The sequence below is a fragment of the Cebus imitator genome, unplaced genomic scaffold (genome assembly GCF_001604975.1).
Source record: "Cebus imitator isolate Cc_AM_T3 unplaced genomic scaffold, Cebus_imitator-1.0 Scaffold90, whole genome shotgun sequence".
NCBI lineage: Eukaryota > Metazoa > Chordata > Mammalia > Primates > Cebidae > Cebus > Cebus imitator.
The window spans coordinates 5,757,278-5,782,341 of NW_016107405.1; the positions used below are offsets into that span (position 1 = coordinate 5,757,278).

General features: G+C 36.2%; 1 protein-coding gene across 2 annotated transcripts in view; it reads left to right on the forward strand.

Moving 5' to 3' along the window:
* The window catches only part of CFTR (CF transmembrane conductance regulator), a 181,946-nt gene that overhangs the window by 150,615 nt on the left and 6,267 nt on the right, over positions 1-25,064 (forward strand). For both annotated transcript variants that reach the window (XM_017535077.1, XM_037740808.1), the window contains exons 23-24: positions 3,959-4,114; positions 15,204-15,293. In XM_017535077.1, coding sequence (XP_017390566.1) covers positions 3,959-4,114; positions 15,204-15,293 — 246 coding nt within the window. The remainder of the gene's footprint in view (positions 1-3,958; positions 4,115-15,203; positions 15,294-25,064) is intronic.

A 25,064-nucleotide genomic window follows, 5' to 3' on the forward strand; every position in this document is an offset into this window, starting at 1 on the left:
TCTTAATATATTTTAAATAAATGAAAGCATAGCTTCTATCTACTTCCAGGTCATATGCTTCCTAGGAATTGATTCTTAAAATGTTATTTGGCTCACGCTGTAATCCCAGCACTCTGGGAGGCCAAGGCAGGTGGATCACTTGAGGTCAGGGGTTTGAGACCAGCCTGGCTAACATGGTGAAACGCTGTCTCTGCTAAAAATGCAAAAATTAGCTGGGCATGGTGATGGGCGTCTATAATCCCAGCTACTAGGGAGGCTGAGGCATGAGAATTGCTTGAACCTGGGAGGCGGAGGTTACAGTGAGCTGAGCTCACGCCACTGCACTCCAGCCTGGGTGATAAGAGCAAAACTCTGTCTCAAAAGAAAAAAGTTATGCTGAGCAGTCTCTGAAGAATATAATTCCTACTACCTTGCTTTCAGAACTTATAATAATATCTTGCAAAGTATCACAAGATGCTCCAAACATATTCCTTATGTACTGAATTAAGAAGTTGACTCAAATTTAGTATACTAGTAATATTTTTGGATATCCAAAAACACTGCCAGCTCAGCTTTGGGCTACTCTTCTTGGCGGTGATAAAAAGCAGTTGAAATTTAGGACTTAAGTGGGCATCTCATTTAATTTTTAATTGAGTTCTGTGTTGTTGATTATGGTGAATAGATGAAAAGAATAAATACTCTGTGCGGAAATATTATTCAATCTTCATGTGAAAACACTTTGTCCATAGCAGTTACCTTATGGAAAAGATTGGCTATTACTTTATTTGCTCTTAACTGAGGCTTTTAATTTAAAGAACCTATACTTTACAAGTTGTTATTGTTAGTGCATGAGAAATGTAGCAGCTTTTTTACAACTGTTATTTTTAAAATCTATTTTTCTTTTTAATCTCAAATAGTTTTTCTTAAAAGCTTTTTATCTAAATTGTAATAGCCAGATTACCTTCTCCAATTAGAGTACCTCATCCTTTTTTGTCTTTTCTTTTTCCTCTTAACATGCTGGCTGGGATCTTAATTTGGAGTCAGATACTTCATGATAAATCTGGACTTATTAAAATTCTTCAGATGGTGTATTTGTATATATCACAGTACTGGACAGTCCTCTGATTAAATAGATCTTTAATAGTACTTCAAGATCTATACTTTTGGATGAACTTAGCTGCTTTCTCCATTTATAGTCTCTTCAAAATACAGAAATGCCTGAAATAATTCATAAGACTATCAAGGGTTCAGATCATATCAGCACAAACACCTAAATACCTGTTAGCTTTGTTAAACACATATCCCATTTTCTATCTTGATAAAAATTGGTGTAAAGTAGTTGAATCATTGAGTGAGTGTATGAGCAGCATATTCTCAATACTATATTTTATTAATAATTAATAGAGATATATGAACACATAAAAGATTCAATTATAATCACCTTATGGATCTAAATTTCAGTTGACTTTGTCATCTTGATTTCTGGAGACCACAAGGTAATGAAAAATAATTACAAGTGTTTTCCATCTGTTGTAGTATTAAAATGGCAAGTAAGATACCCTAAAAGGAATGTACTGAGTCCGTTCTATTCATGGTACAATGCAATTACAACTAGCACCAAATTCAACACTATTTAACTTTCCACATATTATTTTGATTTATCTTGATCTGACATTCTCAGGAAGGAGGTGCATTGAAGTTACTAGAAAACACTATCTTAAAAGCTTATTTGTGGGAAGTTCTCTAGCCTTCTTCAACAGATCACTGAGAAGCCTGGAAAAACAAGACCCGGAAACTAATTATTATGTGTCAATTATATAAACAAGAAGACATTGTTGGGTACAAATCAATGATTCCTTGCTTTTGAAAAATGTGTCAGACATCATGCATTACCAGCAGTTTAATGACATAAGGAAACCACAGTAATAGCTAAAACCTTTAAAGTGAAACCAAAGATTTACAAATTGCTTCTTCATCCAGTCTTATCCCAACCTAAAAACTAAGTTCTCTAAAAATTTCAGTATTTGCTTCTGAAGAAAAGGAAACATGGTCATTTATCTAATCCTCACTGGAAACCTGACTAATGATAACAAGGATTTAGATCTCAAGCACGTCTTACCAAAATTCTCAACATGACCTTATAGCAAATCACTTTCCCCTGTACCTTACCTGCACTGGACATATTCAGGTTGCTTATACAAAATTTTACTATTGTGTTTGAAAATTCATGACTCATGATAAATGTGTTTGTGCAACATTAGCCGATTCATAAATGAAAATGTGCTTTTAAATTCCATAATATTTTAAAATTAGGAGTTGTTCTGGCAATGGAACAAAATTGATTATATCCATTATTTGTTAGATCAGTTAAATTACATGAGTTCATTCATCTGCTCACAAATCCATCCATTTTTCCATCTGGCTGTCCCTTAGTCAATTTGAATAAATATTTATGGGGCACTTTGGGTAAGCCAGGTGCTAAGAATTAAATGCAAAACAAGATAGAGTCCCCTGTCCTTGTTAAACTTATGTTTTTGGTACAAACACAAGCAATAATCAAGAAAAAATAAAATAAGTACTGATTGTGATTAATACTATGAAGAAACTCAACAGAGTATTGTACATAACATTTGATTGATCTAGTTTTCTCAGTTGTCTGAAAATAAACATTTGTGAAAGTCTCATTGTAGGGTTCTTATGATGAATAGGAGATCAACTGTGTCATTATTGCTTATCAGCTCATCCCAAAGACCTAGTTTATTACCAGGTTGCAAATAGTGTTCAATAAGTAATTCTTATTAAGGGTTGTTATGTACATTTACTGTGATCCATTCACTGGTTCTGGTTTAGAAACTTACTTGTCTATGGTGACATAGTATAGAAATTGAGAATGAATATTTAGAAATTCATTTTTATATATTTTAAAGTATTGATATGTAGTGAATTAGAAATTTAAAAAGAAGACAAAACTGTCCTTCACTACAGATTGAAAAGCATTCTAGTAAAAGACAATTGCTCAGTTATACTAGAGAAAGGTCAAAAAAAAAAAAAAAAAAAACAGAGCTGATGTAAGGGGAAGGAAACAAACATTTATTCAGTGCTCCTAATGTCAGTTTATTCAGTGGTCAGTTAATGACCACAAGTGTGTTCTACCTCGCTCAAGGAACCTTCCTCAAGTTCTGCTATCTGAGCTGACATCAGAACAGCGTTGGGGCTCTCTGTGGGTCACCTCTAGCACTTGATCTCCTCATGTAGTGCATGGTGCTCTCACGTCCATGCTATGTTCTTATGGTCTTTAGGCAACACGAATAATTTTCTTTGTTTTCCTTGATATACTTTTTGCTTCCTGAAATTCCCTTCTCACCAATCTGATTGAATGTCAGAATGTGATTTGACAACTGTCCAAAGTGCTCATTCACTGAGGAGTGGCAAGGCCTTTGCCCAACCTGCCTTCTCTGTGAATATACTGCTGCCTGAACATATTGTTTATTGCCAGGCTTGAACTTGACCTAAGTAATTTATTAGGGTCAATATGTAAATATTAAATCTATTTCAGATTAAGTAATTTTTAAGTTGTGTCCACTTTGGGTACTAGATCAAACTGCAGATCTTTGCTTCCAGCTTAAGCCTATGTTTAGAGATGATGTGCATGAAGACACTCTTTGCTTTTCCTTTATGCAAAATGAGCATTTTCAGTCTTTTTATCATTAGTAAATATCAGCGATAAAGGAAGGCTGCATCAGGGGTTCAATTCCTTATGGCCAGTTTCTTTATTCTGTTCCAAGGTGGTTGTTCTCCATATATCAACATTGGTCAGGGTTGACAGTGTGCCAAAAAGGTTTGAATGAAAACATGAAAATCATCCACTGGTGACAGGAGAAACTATTCCAATAGTTCTTATTAAAGTACAATACTGAATTATGTTTATTGCATGGTATCTGTATGTCACAGGAGTAATCCCATCACTTTTACCTTATAGGTGGGCCTCTTGGGAAGAACTGGATCAGGGAAGAGTACTTTGCTATTAGCTTTTTTGAGACTACTGAACACTGAAGGAGAAATCCAGATTGATGGTGTGTCTTGGGATTCAATAACTTTGCAACAGTGGAGGAAGGCCTTTGGAGTGATACCACAGGTGAGCAAAAGGACTTAGTCAGAAAAAAAGCAGCTAAATTACATTTTTAACCATTATTTGACACTTGTGCTCCAGAAATTCACATATCTCTTCAAAATCTATTTGTTATGCATTGCTGTCTTTTTTCTCCAGTGCAGCTTTCTCATAGGCAGAAAAAATGTCTCTAAAAGTTTGGAATTCTCAAATTCTGCTTATTGAAATGTTCATGGCTTTGATGGTATTTTTCAGAAGACCTAATCTACAGTGGGAGCCTTGGGCTTTTGTTTTTAACAGCTCTTTTTGTTCCTGCTTCAGTGGTCTGACCTCCAATTTAGCAACCACCAGGTTTAGAAATGCTTTGCAAGACTTGAAAGATGCTCCTGAAATAACAAACACTTGGAATCACGAGGTAGTTGAATTGAAAACAGAAAGTGTAATGATTATTTTTTGTTCTTTGGATGGGATGAACCATGTCAGATTAGTCTGTAGCTTTTTTTTTTTTTTTAATGTCACTTTTCAGTTCGGGTCACAAAGGATCTCTAGCCTCACTGGCTTAGTATCATTCTACTAATTAGAATGTGTTATTGTGTAAGAGCACTTTTTGTATGTGAGAGAAATAGCAACAATTCCAGTTTAAAATGATCTAAATGGAAACCAAGAAATGTCTTCACTGGGACCAAATCTTGAAGGCATCTACTGTATTTTTGCTGGTATTTTCTCTAGTCTTTCTGAATATATTCACTCTTGATGATCATTTTTCTCCCTTTGTACTAATAGGCACTGAATCCATTCCACTACCATAGTTCTTTTTAACACCACTCTACTTTTTACACAAAATTAAAATGCCAGGAGCATCTCCAGGTAGACTGACTATAAATCTAGACTGAGAAAAAAGCTTGTATTTCCTAATAGATTACCTTTGTGGAACATTTGCTCCTTTCAACTAGTGAGGCACTAAATATTGCAGCTGCTCAACTGGTGCTTTTAATTTATTTTGTCTACTCTTTGTCATTTTGCCAGAAGCTTTATCCTGGTTGGAGTTTTGAAAACAGTATTGTTTCCTCAGGAAAAAAAAGGGATTGTCAGATGATCGAAAGATAAAGAAACACTGGAAATACAAGTATCCCGAGGTGATAGCATTAGGCAAAATAAAAATGTTGAAAAGTGAAATAGAACTGGTTGACAGAGAAGTGTTGTTATTCAGTTCAACCTAAGTCTTCTGGTCCCATTTTTAATGAAAAAGAGTAAATTTTTTGTTTTTTGTTGTTCTTATTCACACAAATCTGCCTATTAGAATAAGCCAAGGTCTAAAAATTAATTTCAGTTTCACTGAGAATCCTTTAGTTTATCGACTATGCAGTAGAGAGGTTGTGTTTTATTGCATGCTCATACATACGCAAGACATGGAAGAAAACAGAGTAGGCCAGAGATATGAAAATTCTTTATCTTGCCTTTCTGCCAAAGTGAGTCTTCCAAGGTTGTCTTCTTTTTTTTTTTTTTCTCATTTTCACTCTTCTATGGTTTCTAGCATTATATAAGCCAAACAAAAAAATATGTTCAGAGATTCCTTCAGAAGTGCCGGACGATCCTGATATAGATGCTTCTCGTATATGTGTTTATGACGCTGGTTTCTAGGGCTGTCTCTCAGTATCACAAAGATGTCTGTAAACATGATATACTATTTCTTCATTGTGACAACTTTTGAGCATTATGTGAATGCCCAAGAAAGAGCAAAAGAGGGCAAACTCCTCATATATTTTTGCTGTCTAAACCGAGAGATGCTTTTCTTTCCCTAACTTTTCTTTGAAAGTTCAAATTAAGTAATGTTGTCCTTTCCTAAAGTTTAAAGTTTAAAAAGAAAAAAAAAAAAAGAAGGAATAAGGAATTTAAAAATCCAGAAAGAATTATGTTTGTTTGCTTTTCTATTTTTTTCTTCTTTCCAACTCCCAAACCTTGCAAGGGCATAGTTATGAAGATCTCTGCCCTGAGATATTAGAGATCTCTGTATCAATGGGACATTTGTTTTCAGACACGTGAAACAGGAACTTTGAACATGAAATTTCCCCTCACTTTCTCATAGTGATCCTGAGACATCAGCTGTGAAATCACAACATGTCAGTTTTGGCAGGTCCTTACAGGTGTTTTTATTTTATTTTATTAATGTTCTTTCCTTCTTTATTTATTTTAAGAATATTTATTTTACTAATGTAAAGAGCATTTATTTTATTAATGTTCTTCCCTCCCTTATTTTATTAATTTTCTTCTCTTCCTTCCCTTGGAAGACTATTGTGTAAATTTCAAGGTGGAGCCTCCTTTAATTTGCTCTATGTTACCTGTGAGCTGTGAGGTCATGAAGAAGAGACAATGGGGCTTATCACCAGAGCCCCATTGGCTTAGGCACTTTGAATAACAAGATCTAAAATGATTTATTTGCCTTGAAATGTGTTAAAGACTTAATTCATAAACAAACAGGAAAAAAAATTTAAAATGTATTTCTAAAGCTTCAGTTACAAGTTTGAAAGGTGACACACTATTCTAAGGAAATGACTAGGCCTATTCTTGCAATGAGCTTTTATGATCTGAAGAGAATCTATGTCCACACATGACTCCCACCACAAAGTTGGGGCATCTTTTGCTCTGGGAGATAGCAAATGAGACCAAAACATGTATTTGTAGATCTGAATGATGATTCAGCAGTAGAGCATTTCTCACTCATTTTATAATAATTAACAACTTAATAATTAATTATTAAACTCCTCTATGGTTAACATTATAAGTATGATAACTTCTGTGATTACATAAATGGTATAGATAGCACTTTTCCTTGATCTGTCACTGTGAGGTCCCAATCCAGCCTATGAGCTTCAAATGAAAAGTTCAAAATTGCACTCATTGTCATAAGTCAGAGACCAAAGGAAGAAAGGATTTAGCCAAAATGATAAATTAAATATAGGTGATTAAATATAGTCATGGGTCAAGGTATAGGCTAGTTAGGGAGTGTGACGTGGGTAATTACGAAGGGCCAGCTCCCAAGCCCTGTTGTTGCTACTCCCCCACATCAGTGACCCCTCCTTTTTTTCTACTCTCCCTGCAGTGCCTTTCTCATCTTTTCCCTTGCGTCCCTCCGTTATATGATTCACAAAGTAGACTTTTCAAAGCAACATGTAAATTTTGCAAATTTGGGGTTTTTTACTAATTCCAACATTCTACTCCCACATTCCAGTTCCACATGAGATTTAGAACCTTGTTTATAAACCCAGCACTTCTAATATATCTTATCTTAGAGTAATCAACGTATTTGTTTAATTTCTGTTTAGCACTGTAAATACTTTGCAGGTATCCTAGTTAAGAAAGCAAAGTTTAAACACAAAAAATCATCAATGATTAAAGCAGACCAGATAAAAGAATGTAATAGAAATGCTAGATAAAACATAGATTTTTTTTTCTTATTAATTTTTCTCCCTCCTATAGAGTGCATAATACAGTAGCTTGCTTGGTAAGAGTTCAATTTACATTGTTTTATGCTGATTCACTAAATGCTTGATCTCTTTAACAAGAGATTGTGGTTCTATCAGTATCTGAATCTTAGTCTGTGTAATCTTAGGCAAGTTATTTAATTTTTCTGTGCCTCAGTTTTTCTTGTCTGTAAAATGAGTATAATGGTAGTAATGAATGCATTGTGTTTTTGTGAGGATTAAATGAGTTAATACTTAGTACCCTTCCCTGGCACATAGTAAGTACAATAGGCTGTGTTGTGGTGGTTACTATTATTTATAGTTCCTTGAGCAGAAATCATGTCTCCATCTTTGTATTTTATTGGAAGTATATACCATAGAAATGAACAAAAGAATATAGATAGTTTCACAAGGAAAGTGATAATTAAGGTGTTTCATAAAGGGTCATAAATGTTGTAGATTTTAGAAAGGTTAGGGGCATGAGGATGTGGAGAGGGTGTTCCAGGATGCCAGGCAGGAGGACAGATTATGGACAAGTACTAAGATGTGAACTAGAAAGGGTTGAGGGGCAAAAGGTCAGAGGAGGCCACATGTTAGGGAGGATTAGGAGAAATAGGTTAATACTTGACAAGTACCAAGATGGCTCCAGGAAGAGGCTGGTGAAAGGGTAGTGGAGGACCCTGCTGCTGCTGGTGGCATGGAGTAGGTGGCAGGAGAAGCAGGGATATGAGCTGGGAAACTCTCCAGCTATGATGTGGAGTTTGGGCTAAAATAAGGACAGTAGGGGTGGAGTCTGAGTTCAAAGGAGGAGAGAAAAATAATTGGTATGGAAGTAGGTACAATGCAATTTTATTATTTCTGAGACTAAAAATGTGAAATTTTTGATTATTTGGTCAGATCAGGAAAGTATTTTCTTTTATGCTATCTCTGAAAAAGTATGTACTAAAAAGTTGTAGTATAAAAAGTTTGTAAAGCATGAAGTAATTTTAGAGGAAACAATAATTTGGGTTACCTACAATCATTTGCATGCAAATATATGTATGTTAATATTATAAAATTATTCTGTATTTGTTATAAACCTTAGATAGTTTTGACTGTAGAATATTTTATTCAACTACTTATAGCTACTTTGTTGTAGCTAATAGATATTTTTTTAAAACAAAGCCACACTTTTTTGGAGACAGATTCTTGCACTGTCACCTAATCTTGAGTGTGTTTCCTTGAATTCCTGGGCTCCAGTGATCCTCCCACCTCAGTCTCTTGTGTAGGTAGATTATAGGCCCACACCACTATGCCCAGCTGTGTTAGTCCATCCTTTCATTGCTATAAGAAAATGCTGGAAACTGGGTAATTTATAAAGAAAATAAATGTAATTGGCTCACAATTCTTCAGGCTATACAGGAAGCTTAGTAGCATCTACTTCTGAGGAGGCCTCAGGAAGTTTTCAATCATGGCAGAAGGCAAATGGGGAGCATTCATGTTACATGATGAAGCAGGAGCAAGAGGGAGTGAGGGAGGAGGAGCCACACACTTTGGAATGAGCAGATCTCATGAGAACTCAACAGTGTCATGAGGATAGCACCAAGAGGATGGTGCTAAACCATTCATGAGAAATCCAGCCCCGTGAGCCAGTCACCTCCCACCAGGCCCCAGCTCCAACACTGGGGATTACAATTTAACATGAGATTTGGGAAGAGACACAGATCCAAACCATACCACCAGCTAATTAAAAAGAAAATTCTCTGACATAAACTTAGGATCTTAATTTGTTCACACTGAACAGTTTTTATTATACAGATTCAATTTATAAAAAAAAATTACAGACATTGTCAAAAAGGGAGACCCAAACCACTGGGATATTTATAAGCATTTTGGCCACATTTTGATAGAACTATACATGGAGTGTGTGTGTGGATGTGTATGTATATATAAAATACACTCTATTTACCTACCTGCTATATATAACTACATATATACCTACTATATATTACTACATATACCTATATATATAACTATGTAACTATATATATATAACATACATATATGTGTATATATAACATACATATGTAACATACATATATGTATATATAACATATATAACACACTATATACACAATACTTATACTATATAGTATGTTATATATAACATGTTACATCTATAACAAAATTTATATATGTCATATCTGTAACATACTGTATATAGTATATACATTGTATATATAGTGTGTTATATGTTATATATACATATATGTATGTTACATATACACATATATGTATGTTATATATAGGTAATAATATATATTGTACATACATACTGTATGTAGTATATATACTATTTATTGTATATATGCTATATATAATATATAGTATATACACACACACTCCAAGTATAGTTCTATAATATAGTATATTATATATTCTATACAAACAATATAATTATATAGTATATATAAACAATAGTATATGTTTATATACTATATATAAACAATAGTATATGTTTATATACTATATATAAACAATAGTATATGTTTATATACTATATATAAACAATATATAGTATATATAAACAATATATGTTTATGTTTATATAGCATATATAAACATATAGTATATATATAGTATATATAAACATATTGTATATGTTTATATATACCGTGTAAACATATATAATATATAGTGTATATTTTATATAGCATATATAAACAATATATATTGTGTATATATTGTATATAATATACAATATGTATTGTATGTGTTATATATATTATATATTGTATTTATACTATACTGTATATACAATAACTGGTACAGTGGGAAAATAGGACATTACATACTGAATTGAGTCATTGTCATTTCTGTTCAGTTGAGTACTTTATTGTAACAATGAGGGTTACTTTCCATGGACATCTTAATCTTCCACACACATCCCCTTTTTTTGGAATAAAATTTGGAAAATGGAAAAAAAAATAGTATACTATATTGCATATATAGTATAATATATACAAAACATATACAATAATATATATAATATACACACAATATTGTGTATATTATACACAATATACATATTTTATATATATATATATATATTTCCCTTCTGAGCCAAAACCAAAACAGCACTGTGTCCTTAAAGAAAAACAGTCACACTTTCCACTTATGTAATTCATATTAAATCCAGGCACCACACAAGCCAAACTGCTTTATTGTTTTTTGTTTGCCATCCAATGCTAAAGCATAATGCCAGTTGCAGTGAAATACATGCAGATAACTCTGAGAACTCCATATAGGCTCACCTGTTGCCACCAAGTTGAGTTGAGGAGTCAACTGTAGAAAAGAGGTTTGTCACAGAGTGAGTAATGGTGCTCTTACTCTCCGAGTCTCAAGAAGTGCTCTTTATGACGTATATGACATTAAATAAATATCAGATATTTGCACATCCTAACTTTCCTATTGGAGAAGTTTCTTTAAAGAGAGATAAAGGGCCATTGTGTGATTGACAGTTTCAGGTATATTTTTTGCTGCACCATCAGTCCAAGTGTACCACGTTGGCCAAACCACTTAACTTCTCAGGGCCTTGAATGTTTCATTTGTAAACCAGAGAAAAGGACTTAAGTGACCTCCAAGGACCTTTCAAATTTAGAGATGAGTTTGTGGAAAGTTCAAACAGTTTAGAAAACAGAACTAAAACACCCACTGGCACCCCTGGAAACAATACAGTGCCAGATACTATTTGTAATGCAGGAATGAAATGTCTAATTGTATGAAATTGAATTCTTACTGAACCTGTTCGTGCAGTTAAATTTTTTTCAATTAGAGCACTTACTTCAGTACTTAATGCCAGACTGTAAACCATAGACAAAAAACCCATGGAATTTCTGAATGGTATCAAATTCATCACACTTAAAACTTTGGGATGTGTAGTTTCAACCAATAGTTTTCTTTCTTCATAATGTTGAATATTTATCTATTTTAGCTAAATTAATATATATCAACATATGTTTGAGAGATATTTTATATAAACTATTGGACTATAGTATCATGAGTAAAAGTTAGGCATACCATTTCCTAAGCAATTATAAAGAACAATCAAAATTTTAATGGGTTATTAGTATTATTTCTTTAAAGTCTGTGATACTAATAAACAGGACACATTTTAATAGAATTATACATGGTGTGTGTATTAGATATATATATGTACGGCTGAGTATATATATATATATACACACATATCTACACATCTAGATAGATATATCCATGTATATCTATACATGTATCTATATACATATATCTGTGTGTATATATACATATATATATCTATGTGTATATATATATATTTTTTTCTGAGCCAAAACAAAACAGTAGGTTGTAATAGCTATTCTTTCAAAAGAAAGAAAAATAACATGTGCTGAACTCTGAGTTTGATGTTTTTGTATTTTACTTCCTATTTTCACATCAGTCCATTTATTAACTCAGGCAGCATTTATTGAGCATATATTATGAACATAGCTTATGCTAAGGGCAGGGTACACAGCAGTTATGGTCTATTGGAGAGATGGAAGTTAAAAACAAATGCTCACAGATGCACATATAATCAATACTCACTGTAAGCTATGAAAGCAGAGTATGAGTGTTATGAGACCGTATGTTGGGAGACCTTAGTTGGTATTGAGGATCGGGAAAGATACTTCTGAGGAAGTGATATTTAACTTGAAACCTAAAGGCAGTTGATCATGGGAAGAAGGTAGGGAATGAGATTCCTAGGCAAGGGGAATCCAGTGTATGAAGAAGCTGAAGACGTGAAAGAAAGCCAGTGTGGTGGCAGTAAGAAAGGGAAGAGAATGGAGAAGGGCAGTAAGTGAGCCAGAGAAGTAGAGGGGCCAAATCATGTCGGGTCATGTAGGCCATCTTAAAGCCCTGAGTGTAGTGGAAAGCCTTTGAAGGTTTGTTAAAAGGTCAATGAAATGATCTAATTTCTATTACAGTGAATTGCACTGATTGCTGAATGAGAATGGATGGGAAGAGATACAAGAGTGGAAGGGAAGAAATCAGTTAGGAGTGCCGTGCTTCAGAGAGTACTGATGATTAATTTTATTTGAGAAGTTCAGGGAGAAAGATAAGTTATGAATGACTCCCAAGTTTCTGGATTGAGGAAATGAAGGTACCATACACTGAGATGGGAAAGCCTAGGGGTAGAGTAGCTTTGAGAAGAAAGGTAGCATTTCCCCATTTCATAAAACAGGGAGGATCAGAGGCTGGTTCCTGTGTGTAGACATACCTTCCAGGCCAGAACTGCATTACTACAGCATCTTTGCAACTGTATTACTCTTGCATCTTTATGAAAGGCATTACTAAAGCATTGCCTTTCATAACTAACTCTGTGTGTGTGTGGATGCCATAAAATCTTTAGCTTTCCCCACCATCCTCCCACAGTCCTCCATGATAATGCCATTATTCCATTTTGATTTGTGTGCTTTCATTGGATGTGTAAGTCTCCTTGAAAGCTATAAAGAGGCTATAGCCCAAATGAAACCCTTCAACTTGGCCTGTGTAGGAAGAGGAAGCTAACCTCTCCAGGAACTGAGCCTGTGGCCAGAGAGATGGATAACAGTTCAAATAAAGAATATGCTGCTGAGCGCTCATAGGCTCTTTATGCACCCATCAGCCTGCTGCTGCCCAACCTTTAATCTTTCCTGAGCTTTAAACAAGAAGGAAAAATGGTCCACAAAGGACTCAAGCCATTTTGCTGCAGTAACAAGCACAAGTTTAGAGACAAACACTCCTGTGTTTAAATTCCAGCTCCTACTATCTCCTAGCTAAGTGACCTTGGACAAGTCACTTAACTTCTCGAAGCTTCTGTTTCCTCATGTACATAATAGGATTTACCTTATGAGGTTGACATGAACATTGAAAGAGGTAACATACGGAATGAGCCTGTCCCAGGACATGGTTCTTGTAAGTCTGCCATAAATGGGAGCTAAATGTCCCATCCTTTTGATGGAGATAACTTCTGTAGCAGAAAACAATACATTGTTTGATACTTTGTTAACCCTTACAGTTATCATTTCCTGTTCTTCTCAATAATGCTAGAAACTTTTTATTTAAAGAACCACAATATAAAAAGAAAAATATATAAAAAAAACAGCAAATGGCAATATTCTATTGGCAAGGCTTTTTAACTTTTTATGCTAAATAAATTCAATTGCTTAGTGAACTGACTTAAGTTCTCAGAGCTGCTTCTTGTTTAATTCTCTTTCATTGGTCAGAATTCTCCAGTAATGCCCTTTGTCTACTCTCTTCAGTTTATTCAGACATTACCTTTATTTACATAGAAGTTTGGAGGAGATACATAAACATATCCATCAGATATTTATGATCCTATGAGTCATATGCTCAGATATCTCTTATATTCACTTCTGTAAATCAATGTAGGTACCTTTTAGGATGGTGATTTTGATGTAGATTAAGAAATATCAGCATGGGGGTCCTGGTTGACCTCTCTAGAGAGTTTCTGAGACATTTGACAACAACTTTTTCTTTAAGTCATAAATTATGCCCTGGGGTATCAAGTTTCTACGTGATCCTCAGTAAACTTGTCTGCCTTGCTGAGGATACTCTCCTCCTGCCTGCGAGATACAGACACCATTAATTTGGGATTGACTTGCTTTGTGTTGTTCCTTCTGGACCAAATGGGCACTGAACATTTTCATTTCTAGGCAATTGATAAAAACTACACTTCAAGAAATTTCATTCTTAATTCCCCTAAGTGGATGTTATTAACCAAAGGCAAAAGAAAAAAGAGTAAAAATAAATTCTAAATGTTAATAGCAAAAATATTTTCTTCAATTCACCCCAATGCACAGAGAACTAAATATTATTATTGTTGTTGCATCAGCATTCCCCAATGAGACAGTGATTTTTCTTTTAAGATATTTTTAAATAATATAGGCAGACCTAAGTAGTTGGTGATCTGGTAAGTAGACATCTCAGGGTGATAGCTGTACTGTGCTCCATGTAGGGAATTAGATTGTCATTTTATTCCTCACCAGGAACATGCATTCAGTTAAACAAATATTTGACTTCTGCTCTTCCACTGATTTCTAAGTTGAGGCTCTCTCCTGTGCCTGTCTGGTCAGATAAGTAGAATTGTGCCTTGGTTTATAGATGAAATGAACATGTGTATTTGAATAAGCATAAGTTAAAGAAATTTCAAAACCCCTTAGGAAGCTAAGCTTATCAGAGAAATCCAAGGAAAATATATTAACAAAATAGGAATTTGTTCTAACAAGTTAATTATAACTCATAAACTTACTGTTTTTTAAGTTTTATATTACATTTGCTTATAATAAGGAATATTGCTAGGAATAAAATTTTTTAATATTCTACAATTTATAATTATCTCAATTTCTTCAAAGACATTGGGATTAGAAAAATGTTCACCAGGGACTTCAAATATTGCTGTAATATTTTGTTTCTTAAAAAAACGATACAAAGGAGACATGATAAAATATCAAAATTTGAGAGAACTGGATGGTAAGTACATGAGTGTTTCTTATTTTAAAATATGTTTTCTGCTTGACATATTTTATAATATAATAAGGGAAAAATAAAAAGATATTTAGATTATTCATACTTTTTTCTTTTCTTCATTGCTATAGAAAGTATTTATCTTTACTGGAACATTTAGAAAAAACTTGGATCCCTATGAACAGTGGAGTGATCAAGAAATATGGAAAGTTGCAGATGAGGTAAGCCTGCTAACTGAAATGATATTGAAAGAGGTAACTCATACCAACACAAATGGTTGATATAGCTGAGATCATTCCCTACACTTTGTGTGCATGTGTGTGTGTGTGTACAACTTTAAAATGGAGTACCCTAATATACTTGGAGCAACAGGTAGTTTTGACTGGACCTACTCCTCTCCTCAGTGGTAAGGATCCAACCATCAGGCCCTATCTTGATTCATTTAGGCTGCTAAAATAAAATGCCAAAGATTGAGCTGCTTATGAGCAATCTTTGGAGGCTGGGAAGTCAAAGACCAAGGTGCCAGCAGGTTTGTTGTCTGGCGAGAACATACTTCCTTGTTCATTGATGGTGCCTTCTTGCTGTGTCCTCACATAATGGAAAGGGCAAGACCTCTCTGGAGTGTCTTTTATAATGACACTAATCCCATCATGAGGGCTTTGTCCTCATCACCTAATCACCTCCCACATGTCCCACATTCTAATACTATCATTTTGGGGGTTAGGATTTTAACATATAAATTTGGGGGATGGGGAAACACAAACATTTAGACCATAGCATTTCACTCCTGACCTCCAAAGTTCACGTCTTCTTCACATGCAAAATACATTCATTACATCCCAATAGCCCCCAAGTCTTAACCTGTTCCAGCATCAACTTACAAGGCTAAAGTCCAAGGTCTAATCTAAATATCAGCTAAATCAGCACAAACATTTAAATCAGATAGAGTGAGACTTAAGGTGTGATTCATCTTTAGGCAGATTGCTCTCCAGCTATGAAACTGTGAAATCAAACCTATTATGTGCTTTCAAAATAAAACAGTAAGACAGGCACGGGCTAGAGAGTCCCATTTCAAAAAAGAGAAATAGAAAAGAAAAAAGAAGTAACAGGTCTCTATAAGTCTAAAATTTTAAGGCTTGAGAATAATTTGCTTTGCTTTTCTCTCCAAGCTCACTGGGGTGGTATCTCACCTCTAGACACACTGGGGTGGGTGCTCTACTCCCATGGATTTGAGTGTCTCATTCTTTGTGGCAGTTCTGTGCTCCAATCCCATGCTTGTAGCTCCCTGAGTGTGCAGTTGCATGCCTGGAGGTTCTACTCGTCTGGGATTGCATGGGTGGCCCCACCTTCATAGCTCCACTGGGCATTTCCCTACTGGGGGCTCTATGTGGTGACCTCACCCTTGTGGTGGTTCTCTACCTGGGCCCTGTGACTCTCTGGGTTCTTGAAATCTGGGTGGAGGCAGCCATGCCCCTACAGTTTTGCTGAGTGTTGTACGTGAGCACTAGGGTCTGCTAGAGCTACATCTGTGGTGGTAGAGATACATGGCAGTAGAGTATGGGGAGCTGATATTGTTTGGCTGTGTCTCCATACAAACCTCATCTTGGATTATAATCCCCATAACTCCCCCTTCAACTTGTTGAGGGAGGGACCTGGTAGGAGATGATTGGATCATGGGCGTAGTTTCCCCATGCCGTTCACGATAAGGAATGAGTTCCCATGAGATCCGATGGTTTTATAAGGCAGGTTTCCCTGCTTTTGCACCTTCTCTTGCCTGTCACCATGTAAGACATACTTCTTTTCCTTCTGCCATGATTGTAAGTTTCCTGAGGCCTTCCCAGCCATGCAGAACTATGAGTCAATTAAATTTTCTTTATAAATTACTCAGTCTCAGATATTTCTTTATAGCAGTGTGAAAATGGACTAATACAGGGGCAAAGTATGCAGTGTGAGGTGGCAATGTGAGGTGGCACAGGGCAGCTGTAGCCTCTCATTTGAAATCTTTCTGCCCTACCCCAGGCTTCTACAATCTGAACCTGTGATGGGCGTGGCAGCTTGGAAGATCTCCAAATGGCTTTGGAGTCATTCTTCCATTGTCTTGGACGTTAAATTCTGGATTCTGTTTAGGTGGCTGACTAATATCCCCATTGTCTTGATGCAAAGCACCTAGTTTCTGTTGAGATGGCTAGTCCATAGTAATCACCTTATCAAGTTTGGCCACACCCTTTGTATCCTCTCCTGAGCAGGCTTTCTTATTTTTCACAATATGGATCGGCTGAAAATCGTCCAAATTTTGAAGTTCTGCTTCCCTTTTGATCAACAATTCCATTTTAAAGTCATTTCTCATCTTGAATTTTACTATGAGCAGTCAAGAGCAACTGAACTGTTCCTTCAACTTTGCTTGGATTATTTCCTCAAATATTCAATTTCATTACTTTCAAATTCTGCCTTCCATAAAACACTAGGACATAAACAGTTCAGCCAAGTTCTTTGACACCTTATAACAAGGATAGCTTTTCCTCTATTGTCTAGTAACATGTTCCTCATTTCCATTTGAAGAGCCATCAGACTGGACTTTACCATTCATATTTCTACAAACATTCTGCTTGTGACCATTTAAGTATTCTGTAGGAAGATAGTCGCTTTCTCTCTCTCTCTTTTTTTTTTTTTTTTTTAAGACGGGGTTTCATTTAATTTTTTTGTTTTTTTTTTATTTTTTAAAGGCTCCAGGGTATGGTGATTCATCTTGCTATATAAATTGTGGTTTTGCTATGCTAAGTGCTTTCTTCTTTTAAAATAACCTTGAAAATTGTGGCTTAAAGCACATGGAGACCATTAATTTAGAGAGACTAAAATATTTACATGGGAGAAAATGGTATTCCTTCTTATTAAATATTTATCTCACAAGACCTCAGTATTAATGGGTCATCATCAGACAGTATGTGTTCAGTTATGTTCCTTCTGAGATGACATTTTTAAAGGTTTTTCAAGTAATTATTAACACTACATTGGATTATCACATTTACTAGATTTGTTCTGTAATCGGTATATTTTAAGTTCTAAATATCAGTTTGGTGTTTAGGGTTTTTTTTTTTAACCTTCAGAAATGGAGTGTGAATATTTATACATCTCTGTTCTAAGTTTAGTTTATTTTAAAAGCCATGTACCCTGTTTAGTGCTGCTGTCTCCAACACTTGGGCACAGATGGTTAACATAGCATGTGGTCTGTGTTAGAGAAGGTTTCCATTGCAGGTGTGCCTTATGAAGTCACTGAACCTGGGACTCTGGAACAAAGAAGAGGTGGATTTTCCCCTTTTGTTCTACAGTGCTAGAAAAAGCATTGCATCTTTTTATTGATATGACTGGATTAGTTCTTTACTAAGCAAATGTGGCTCTAAAGTAATGTTACCAAAAACATGTAATTGTAGATGGCAGAGACTGGATTCCAACACACATCTGACTAACTGAAAGGTCCATGCTGTTTCCAGTTTGCAATTTTACCCCTCAAAATATGGATGACAATGTTCTGTTGAAGCTTTGGAGAAGTCTCTTCTACTATGAGATCTTAGTGGTTAGTGGAGATTGTTGGTTCTAATGGGAGGGAACTTTTACAATTACAGGAAGGTTTGAATAGTTGTTATTTTTAACACTTTGAGGGGAGAGAGAGAAAAACAAGTAGCGTCATATTTGCTAATTATCAGATGATGAGAACAATATACCAGGATTTATTTGTCCATTTGTAAACCATCAACTTGACTTTAAGGTCTTTGAGAGGCTTTATCCATATTTTGAGGGACAAAGTAGGGAATTGGAAGCAGCATGTACTTTGAAGTTAGATCTGTGTTGAAATCTAGCCTCTGCCATTTACAGTAGTGCATTTTTGGTGACTTCTTATGCTACTCATATGGGGGAGGGTGGCTGTTAGGAGGATCAGATCCTATAACCTGTCAGAGAGCATAGTGTTGAGCTTAGAACAGCATGAGTAATCAAGAAATAGAGGTGACATTACTGCTTCAATGATATTGTTGCTTACAGTATTTTTGAGAATTTGCTTTGGGATTGACTTTGGTATTATTTTGAGATGTCTTTACAGGCATTCAGCATTCTATATTTTTGATACAAAATGATATTACTGAGCTGAACAGCTCTTCTCGTGGCCTAAAATAATTTTGGCTGTTTCTCACAATTAAATCCACCCACAGAAGACAAATTTTGCTACTCAGGAAAATAGAGAATGTACTATAAGATCTTTGGGCAGTCACAAAACACAAGTTCCAGAAATGTGTGGAGCAGCGACAGTGCCATTGCTGTAAATGCATAGACTGTAAAGAAGAAAATGCTTCCTAGGATATAGAAGTTTTATCACTTAAAAAAAAAATGCAGAGCCATCTTTACTTTGAGACCTTGAGCCTTTGCCGCTTGTTGCCTTGGTCATTACTGTGGTCCAGGGTTTAGCTACACATGCCCTTTTGTTTCAGCAGAGAAACTTTAAAACCAGGATCTATGACTGAGGGACATTTTGTCAGCAGGATTGAAAAGTTAATGGATTAAAATCTGTTAACTTTTAAAGACAGAGATTTACTAATCTATTATCTATTCACTAGGATGTCCTGCCCTAGGATACAGTGAAATTTTGGATAAAAGAGCTATAACTCCTCTGAAAAATGCCTTTCACTTATGTCTGGAGAACAAAAGACAATATAGAACAGAGACCAAAGAAATAGCAGCCACTGAAGATGTGGAAAACGTTTCCTTCTTTGTTTCTTTCTTTTTTTTTTTTTTTTTTTTTTTAAGACGGGGTTTCACCATGTTGGTCAGGCTGGTCTTGAACTTCCAACCTCAGGTGATCCGCCCGCCTTGGCCTCCAAAGTGCTTGGATTACAGGCGTGAGCCACCGCGTCCGGCTGATAGTAGCTTTCTCTACAGCTCTCCTCCTCTTTGGAGCCCTCACCAGAATTGTCTTTAACTGTCCATTCACAGCAATGTAGACTTTTTCTAGCATGTACCTGAAAACTCTTCTAGCCTCTACTCATTACCTGGTTCCAAAGCTGCTTCCACATTGAGTATTTGTTACAGCAGTACCCAGCTCCTAATACCAATACTTTGTCTTAGTCCATTGGGGCTGCTACAACAAAATACCATAGACCGGATGTCTTATAAACAACAGTAAAACTTATTTTTCACAGTTCTGGAGGCTGGGAAGTTCAAAATCTGGTGCCAGGAGATTTTGTGTCTGGTGAAGGCCTGCTTCTTCACAGATGGCTGTGCTCTCATTGTGTTGTTACATGGCAGAAGAATGGGCAGGCTAGCTCTCTGGGATTTCTTTTATAAGGGCACTAATCCAAATCATGAGTTTAGGGTAGAGCCCTTGTGACCTTAATCACCTCCCAAAGGCCCCATCTCCTAATACCATCATCTTTAAAGTTAGGATTTCAACATATGAATTTGGCAGGGGGACTGAAGCATTCAGTTTATACCAAACCTCATAGACAGCACGATTTTGGCCTTCCCTACTCAATTTGCATCAATGAAACATGAGTTAGAAGAGACCCAGGCAACTCCAGTACACTGGGATTAATCCCAGTATAAGGTATCATCTCTCCACACCTTCTCATCTACTCCCTATCTGAGTTCTGAAGCTCTCCGCTATAAGGAGGAGGCTTTGATTTGACTTGATATACTTCCCTGGGAAACACAGGTTTAGCACAGAAGGGTAATGCTCATTCTAGAGCACCTGCAAATGAAAATAATTTTCTTTGGAAGTCACCAGGAGTCATCTGCCTTTGGGGTATGTGGCTGTGAGCACATGGCAGGCAAAATGCCACTTGACCTAGATGAGACATATGCCATCCTTTGAAGCCATTAGGACATTATGTAGGAAATATATTAATTAAAATGGAATAAAAATTTCTAAATAACACCTTATGTTTATCCAACAGGTGGTTCATTATAATTGAGGGCCTTATACAGAATAATTTGGTGGGGAGGAGAGCTGGAGTGAAATTCTCAGTTTCTTTAACAGAATACGCTAGCTATAAACTGATAATTTTAAGAATATAAGCATTAAAGAAAAAGGAAACATAAATTATTTTGTTTTTATTAAACTTAAGTTCAAAGGTCTGGATTGTGGCAGAATAGAATCAGGGGACCTAAAATGTTAGCCTCAAAGGTCTTAGAGAACAACTGTATTCTACCATTAGCACTTTTGGTGCTTGTAGCCCAATTTCTGTTTATCCCAAATTTTCTTCCGTTTTCTTCCTCCCTTCACAGTGGACCTTGCCAGGAGCTTTGAAATGACTGTGAGTGTTAAACACTTACCCGTTGAGTGCCCAACCTTAACATGCCCCTAATAAAATGTACTTAGATTAACCGTTTTCATTATCAAAGTTTCCTTATTACCCAACAAACACAGGGTCTTTAAAGAAAACATTAACTAAACTGCAAGTGACACATTTTAAGATCTTTGATGTGACTTCAGAGAATGCACTATAGGAACACAATGCAATGGGAGAGAAACTTGGGAAGAAAGACATTAGCCTTTATAAAATCTGGCCAAAATCGAAGTAAATGTACGGGAAAGCAGGATCATAAAAATAATCTAAAATCTTAAAACCTGTGGTTATGATTTTAAATATTAATATAATGCAGAATGTTTACCTGTTTAGATTTTTATTTAATCAGTTCATATTTAGGTTTATATTTTTACTGTTCTTCTTTTTAATAATTTGTTATTCACAAAGTTGATGATGTTAGTCTAATTTTAATGTCATGAGTGCTTTGAGTAGTAGTGCTAAGTTTTTGTTGAGTAGTAATGTGCTTTTTTGAGTAGTAGTAATAGGTTTTTAATGAGGAAGCCTGCTAGCAGCATGCAAACAAACAAACAAGTATCAGCCTAGAGAAGCAGAAAAGGCATTTGGGTTTAAAGGTTACAAGGCCTAGGCTTTAGTCTAATATAGTTGGTCATGTAATTTATCCAAACAAGACATTTTTGGGTGTGTCAGACTCTAAACTGGACAGGACACTAGGACAAAAGCTGTAAAGCAGGACTGTCCGGGGCTAACCAGGATGTATGTCATCTCACTTAGTCCTCTCTGTCACCTTGCTGTGACTTGTGTCTCTAGAGTTAAATGAACAGAGCAATGACAAATAGCCAAACACCTGAATTTTATCCCAACAGCACTTCCTACATAATCCCAAGTGGAAATTAAAAATATATATAGCGACAATTCCAGGCCATGAAATGCTTTAATTTTAGCTTGGACTTGGCTCCCAATTCCAGTGTGAAATCTTATCCTTGCTGATCTGGACTGTGTCTCATGAAGCCTTGAGGACTTGTACCTCGTTACTAGCTGGAAGGCCTAGAACCAAAGCTGGCCTAGACAGCTCCTTTCTCTTTATTTTCTGGGGCCAGACCTTCACCTTGGCACTCTGCCCTGTCATTTGATGGAGGAATTTAAAGCAAGTCCAAGGGAGGGTAAGAGAGTTTCTAAGACCTAGAACTTAGATAGTTTAATTTACCCGTCCCCAAACAGCTTAGGCCCAGACAGCTTCTTCAATGCCAAATTAAAATTACCAGCTGTGTAGACCAAAGGGAATCTCAAAAGAAACTGAATCCCAAGGGAAAAAAATAGACTTCTGGCATTCTGGCCCAATAAATTGGTAGGGTTGTTATGACATGTAAAATGGGCTTATCCCAGTGCCTGGCAAATACAGATATTAAGTAAAAGTAACTAAAATCATGTTTTTCTTACCTACACACCCTTTAAATGGTGTTTGACAGAATCCTGGTTCTTGTCTCACTTTACTTAGTTTCCCTGGGAAATTTCATGTGTCCTCTTGGCTTTAACTAATACCTCTATTTTGATGACCTCCAAATCTGCCTATTCCCAGAGCTCCCCACCTGATATCTCAGCATATGAAACGCACCTTTTGTCAATAACCGAGTTTCTTCCCTGCTCCACCAGATACTTGTCCTTTGTTCCTAAATCCAGTGAATGGCATCCCACCCTCCAGTTTCCCAAAGCCGATACCTGAGACTCATCTTTCACTCTCAAGTTCCTCCACAGGTACCCACATGTCACATCCTGTCGATGCTGTCCCTGCAGAGTATCTGGAATTTAATTCACTTTTCTTCATTTCCACCTACTACTACATCACTACTAACACTTGCATGAATTTCTGAAATAGGTTCCTGGCTCATTTTCCTTATTGACCCCCAATAGTTCATTCTGCTCTTTGCAGCTCTGATGATCTTTCTAAACCCCACATCTGATCATTTGTTTCTTCCCTTCATATGGCTCCTTAATGCCTTCTGGACTAAGTCTGCACTACTTAAGGTGGCTTACCAGGTCCTTCGTGATTTCATCTTTGCTTGCCTCTCTGAGCTCACTCCCCAGCTTCCCCTTACTTCCCATTATTCAGTTATCCTAAATTTCTTTGGATCTCTAAAGCACATGTGCTTTCTGTTCTGCAGAGGCTTTTTTGTTCACTTGCTGTTCTCTACCTGAGGAAACTCCCTTTGCCCTCCACTGCCTGCTTCTACCATCTTTCAGGCCTCTCCTTATACATCACTTCTTTCCAAAAATCTGCCTTGATGCTCCAGGTCTCAGGGACCTTTCCTAGGTGTACCCTATAACTCCACGCCTTTCATAGTATTTCTCACTCTGGCTAGAGATTTACCTTTTAACTTGTCCACGTTCCCCACTGCAGTGGACGCTCCTGGAGGTCAGGGATTATATCCTATTCCCTGTGGTATTTCCAGTGCCTAGAGTAGTCTTGCGCACATAGATGGCGCTCTGTAAATATTGATTGAATGAATAAAGGGTTCTTTCATTTTATATGTAACAGATAATGGAAACAGCCTTGTGATCGATGCACAGCAGGTATTACCATCCTCATTTTAGTAATGAGGACACAGAACCTTGAGATGTCAAAGGCCTTGACTGGGACTACTGGCAGATGTGGGAGCAGAGCTGCATCCCTGCCTTGTGGTTCACAGGCAACCTCATCCCAGCGGGCTATCTCAGGGTCGTCCGTAATCTAAGTACAACATCTGCTGATTTTGGAATGAAGGCTTTTGGGGTCATTGTTTGCTTTTTCAATTACTTATAAAATAGTTTCCATCGTTACTCATTGATAGTTAGGTAAGTTATTTTAGAAAAGCTAAACAGCAGAAATAGTGACTTTTTAAGTTGAAAATTTACACTGAAAGATCTACAGAGTAGCAAACAGAGAATCAAAAGGAATTCATTGTGTCTATTTTTGTAACTGCCAGTTATGGATTATTCAGTCAAACTACAATTCACTTTTCTGATTTTTTTCACGTTTCTCTGTCACAAGAGCAAACTCTTGCTCCATAATAACATTCCAGAGTACAGCAATAGCAAAAGTCAACATTTTGAATCCTTTACAAACTCTTAGACATTTTTTTTAGTTTAACATTTATAAAACGAAATTTCTTGTTTCTTCACAGCAATTTGCGAAGTACATACTATTCATTAACTCATCAACATAAAGCTGGCAAATTCTTTTTCCTAAAGTTCTTTATATCTACAAACTGTTGATGTTTTTATTTATTCATTTTTAATGCTAGGTTGTAATGAAAATAATTTGAAAACTGGATTCTGGTAGATTTGAAGTTATCTTAGTTTGGATAGGACTGAGCTGAAGTTTATACATATTTATTTTTAAATTATTGAAGAATGGTTTCCAATGATAGTATTAACAAGATTATATTGAGGGCTGGGCGCAGTGGCTCATGCCTGTAATCCTAGCACTTTGGGAGGCCAAGGCAGGTGGATCACCTGAGGTCAGGAGTTCAAGACCAGCCTGCCCCAACATGTAGAAATCCCATCTCCACTAAAATACAAAAATCAGCTGGGTGTGGTGGCAGGCAACCTGTAATCCCAGCTACTCGGGAGGCTGAGGCAGAAGAATTGCTTGAACCCAGGAGGTAGAGGTTACAGTGAGCCCAGATTGCACCACTGCACTCC